This window comes from Dioscorea cayenensis, unplaced genomic scaffold, assembly GCF_009730915.1.
Source record: "Dioscorea cayenensis subsp. rotundata cultivar TDr96_F1 unplaced genomic scaffold, TDr96_F1_v2_PseudoChromosome.rev07_lg8_w22 25.fasta BLBR01000233.1, whole genome shotgun sequence".
Taxonomy (NCBI): domain Eukaryota; kingdom Viridiplantae; phylum Streptophyta; class Magnoliopsida; order Dioscoreales; family Dioscoreaceae; genus Dioscorea; species Dioscorea cayenensis.
This window is the reverse complement of record NW_024086624.1, coordinates 23,041-27,275: the sequence shown is the minus strand read 5'-3', so window position 1 is coordinate 27,275 and position 4,235 is coordinate 23,041. Positions and strand designations below refer to the sequence as shown.

Genomic DNA, 4,235 nt, shown 5'->3' with positions numbered 1-4,235 from the left:
AAAATTAAAGCAGAAATGTGTGCTGCAAGATGAACTATCGACATCGATGAAAATGATATAAACTATGTAACTTCAGTGATGAGGAAATTAAGAAGATATAAGCCACAACAGAAGTATTGATGTCAACTAGTTTGACATGAACAATCAAAATTTATGTTAAACAAATTCTAGCAGATACAGCAAAACTGAAACTAATGTACCTCCGATGAAACAAAGTTTTGGCCTTTCCATCCATTTAGGTACTCTCTAATAGACTCCTTTGCCGCATCCGCAGTTCTCCTGAACTTGGCGACATCCTTAGCATCCTCCTCTAATGACTCCCTCAAAGTCTTCACTACTTCTCTAGCCGCATTTAAGTAGGCTTTCGGCAGTGTTTTTCCTGATTTTGTTTTCTCATTTGGATCAAAGAAGGACTTAATTGCTCCAATAACACTGGCATCACTTGCGTCCTCTTGCTTCTTTTCTTCAGCTTTGATTGACAATGGACTTAATAGATAACACAGAGGTAGTGAAGTAACAATCCTTCTACCACATAAGTATTTCGTTGGCTGGTTGGCTGTGCTGTTGCATAAATATGAGCAAAAATTCTTTAGGGGTCATTATTGTTGAAGCATTATGAGAGTTCCTAATAAACAGACTACATTTACTTCAAGATTTCCGACAAATTAAAGATAACCTTCAACAATGAACTAGTAATGTTTATTAGGTATAACCACGCTTTTGGTCCCTCGAAACAGCTGATGTAATATTACTAAACTCGCCTTCTTGTTTCAATGGTGTAGCACTAAATCCTAAACCCTAACCCTAGACCATGAAAGCTCTGAAGTCTAAAGCATGAACTCTAACCATAGAACCTAGAGCCCTACTTAATGAATTTAGGGCTATGTAATTCTTCTATAAGATGAGTCCTTACAAAATTTCCCCGAAAATTTAACAAGAAATGTTGATTAAAAAGGCAAAAAGATTAAGGGAAACATACATTGGGAGACAAGTTCAGGCTTTCTTTCAATCTGTTTTGAGGTAAACCAACAACTATTCTCCAGTAACTGGAAAGATCCAAGCATCATTTCTGAACAAATCTGCAGAAAAAAAACTGCAGCTTTATATCAGCAACTCCTTTCAGAAATTCTATCTACTCTTAGGAAATTTCACATAGCAATTAGCAAGATAAACATTTAACAAGATAGAAACTCAACGATTTCAAACACATTCAAGCATTGATCAAAAGCAACAGAAAAGACAAAGGGAGAAATTCCAAAGAAAAAAATACAGCTTTCAATCTACTCCAAAAAATTTTAAAGCAAAACACAGGCAACAAGATTGAAACTAAACAATTACAGGCAAATTATAACAATAAATGATGAACAAGAGAAACAAGAAGCAAGAAAGAAGAAACCAAGGCCTCAATAATAATAACAATAATAATTAAAAAAAGTTCAAATTGATGGAAATGTAAGGAAAAACTAGTGCATGGAATGGATTGGATGGAGAATTTGGAAGGAAAACATACCTGAACCACTCTCTCTGGTCCTTGTTCAGCTCAAGTTCTATCCTGAATTTGATCATGTTCTTCCTTACTCACCAACCAGGAACAGACTTTTTGGGCCCACTAATCCACGACTCCATGTGGTCTTTGTATCTTATGTTTACCTCGGGATAAGGTTAATGGTTTAGAAGAAAGACATGAATCTTTTAAGCTAACATGGTTTAATCTTAATTAAGTTAATATACCATGATTAATAGTCTCATCCACTTCGGCTAACTTAGGTAGCGTTTGATTACATGGATATCCCGGTATGGATGAGGTATGGATGAGACCATTGGTTGTTTTAATTATTATTATTTTTTAAATTGTTATTAAGTCCTTTGTTGATTTCACTGCTAATATGAAAAATAATGAATATGATCATTGGAATAGGAAGAAAGATTGAGACATAGTTACAGATTATAATTGAATTTATCATATATATTTTTGTTTTAAGTTTTTACAATTTATTTAGTTCTTTCTCTAGTTGTACAACTGTAAAGGAGTCTTTATAGTTGTAAAGGAACCTTTAAATAAACATGCTGACTCAGCTTACCTGGTTAAAACAAACTCCTTAGATTTTAGAAAACTTTGCAACATCTTCAACCACCCCCCTCCCCCCTTCCCTTCACCTCATCAAGTTGGAGGGTGTGAAGATAAATGAGACACCCCCAACTTCGAAATTTGTAGTTGATGTTGAGGTCTAAATAAGCTCTTCGGGAATACATCAGCTAGTTGCCCTTGAGTAGGAACATAATGAACACTTATAACCTCTGCTTGTAATTGTTTTCTCACATAATGATAATCGAGTTCGATGTGCTTTGTTCTCTAATGAAAAACTAGATTCTTGACTATATCTATTGCAGCATAATTTTCACATTTTAACTGCAATTGGGTGACATTAATCACATTTTAACTGCACATACTTTCTCAAAGAGCAATATTCAACTTTTGCTAAAGAAAGTGCTAATGTATGTTGTTTTTTAGACTTCAAGACAAAGGACTATTCCTAAGTAAAATGTAGAAACCACTGATTGAGTGCCTAGTGTTGGGACATGAGGCCCAATCAGAGTCACAATATGCTGTTAAATTGAAATCTGGTTTAGAATTCATCAAGAGTTCCTGAGTTGGGTTATGATTGATGTACCTTAGTGTATGTAAAGCTGCTTCTATATGGGGTTGCCATGGAGATGACATAAATTGGCTTAAATATTACACTACATACGCTATATCAAGCCTAATGGGAGACAAATAGTTTATTTTTTCAACTAAAGATCTATATATACTTGGGTCATTAATGAGTTTTCCTTCATTTGCACTCAATTTTACTCCTTTGTTGGTGAAGGGCTAAGAAAAGTAGTTTGTGATTTACTCTTGAACTCCTTGATAAGATTTAAGGCATATTTTCTTTGAGTCAAGATCATTCCAACTAGCTCTATGATTGCTTCTATTCCCAAAAAATAATGAAGTTCACCATAATCTTTAATCTTAAATTGAGCATTCAAAAAATTCCATAGTGAATCTATTTGGCTCTTGTTTGTTCCTACCACAAGGACATCATCAACATAAACTGCTAGAAATACCACGAATTTTCTAACTTCTTATAGAATAGAGAATAGTCATTCTTGGAATTCTTGTAGCCCCTTGATCTTAGGCCATCTAAAAGTTTAAAGTACCACTGTCTTGAAGCTATTTCAAACCATATAAGGATTTATTCAGTTTGCAAACAAGTTGTGAATTTGTAACATATAGTCCTTATGGTATCTTCATATAAATTTCTTCATTTAAATCTCCTTGCAAAAAAGAAATATTCAGATATAGTTGAGAAAGTGGCTAGCCCTTTTTAATTGCTATTGCAGTCAGACACCTTATTGTTGTAATCTTCACAGCTGGTAAAAAGGTTTCAGTAAAGTCAATGCCTTGTTTATGTGTAAACCCTCTTACCACCAACCTGGCTTTAAACCTTTCAATTATGCCATTAGCTCTATGCTTGACTTTGTACACCCATTTGTAGCTTATTGGCTTCTTTTGAGGAGGTAATTTCACTATATCCCAAGTTTTATTTGCCTCTAAAGCACTAAATTCCTTCTACATTGCTTCTTCCCATGCAGGATTAATTACGACTTCTTCATATGATGTTGGCTCATATATTTCAGTAATAGTTGTGAGCAACCTTTGGCTTTTGGTGGACCGGACAATAAAACGAAGATGGTTTGAAGTAGGACAAGTATTTGTTAAGCTATGAAGGCAATGTAAGAAGAATAAATTTGCAGAAACATTGTTTTTACACCTGTTACATTTGTACAAATGTAATCCTACAAGTAAGAATGTTGAGAATGTGACCTTGAACTCGTCCTAATTATAGGAACTGACTCAAGAATAGGGACAATTGATGAGTTTTGTGGAATTTTATTTTGAGAATGAGTAATGGGATTTGGGGGAGTGAAAGTTTCTGAAGTCGAAATTGGAAAAACAATATCATCTAAATAAGTAGACTTATCAAGGGGAAATATATTTTCATGAAATATCATATTCCTAAAAACATGTATTTCATGAATTTTGAGATCAAGAAGCAAATATCCTTTCTTACCAACTATAGCCTAGAAACACACAAGGGATTGCTCTAGGCTGCAGTTTATCTAAATTCTTACCAATAGGTGATATATAGCAGATGCAACCAAACACTTTTAGTGTGAATAATTAGGTTTAG

The 4,235-nt window shown here is 34.1% G+C and overlaps 1 protein-coding gene across 6 annotated transcripts; it reads right to left on the bottom strand.

Annotated features, from left to right (window-relative positions):
* Positions 1-98: 98 nt before the first annotated feature.
* On the bottom strand, positions 99-1,642 carry LOC120253873 (photosystem II D1 precursor processing protein PSB27-H2, chloroplastic). Of its 6 annotated transcripts, none has more exons than XM_039262083.1 (3): positions 1,511-1,642; positions 980-1,079; positions 99-556 (listed from the first exon to the last, which is right to left on the bottom strand). In XM_039262083.1, exons 2-3 carry the CDS (start codon positions 1,065-1,067, stop codon positions 192-194), a joined length of 453 nt encoding a protein of 150 aa, XP_039118017.1. In that variant the 5' UTR covers positions 1,068-1,079; positions 1,511-1,642; the 3' UTR covers positions 99-191. The 6 variants fall into 6 exon arrangements, 3 of the variants coding, with proteins under 3 accessions (XP_039118017.1, XP_039118018.1, XP_039118019.1); XM_039262084.1 differs by having other exon boundaries at positions 980-1,093; positions 1,511-1,587; XM_039262085.1 differs by lacking the exon at positions 1,511-1,642 and adding an exon at positions 1,197-1,201.
* Between the last annotated feature and the right edge of the window lie 2,593 nt (positions 1,643-4,235).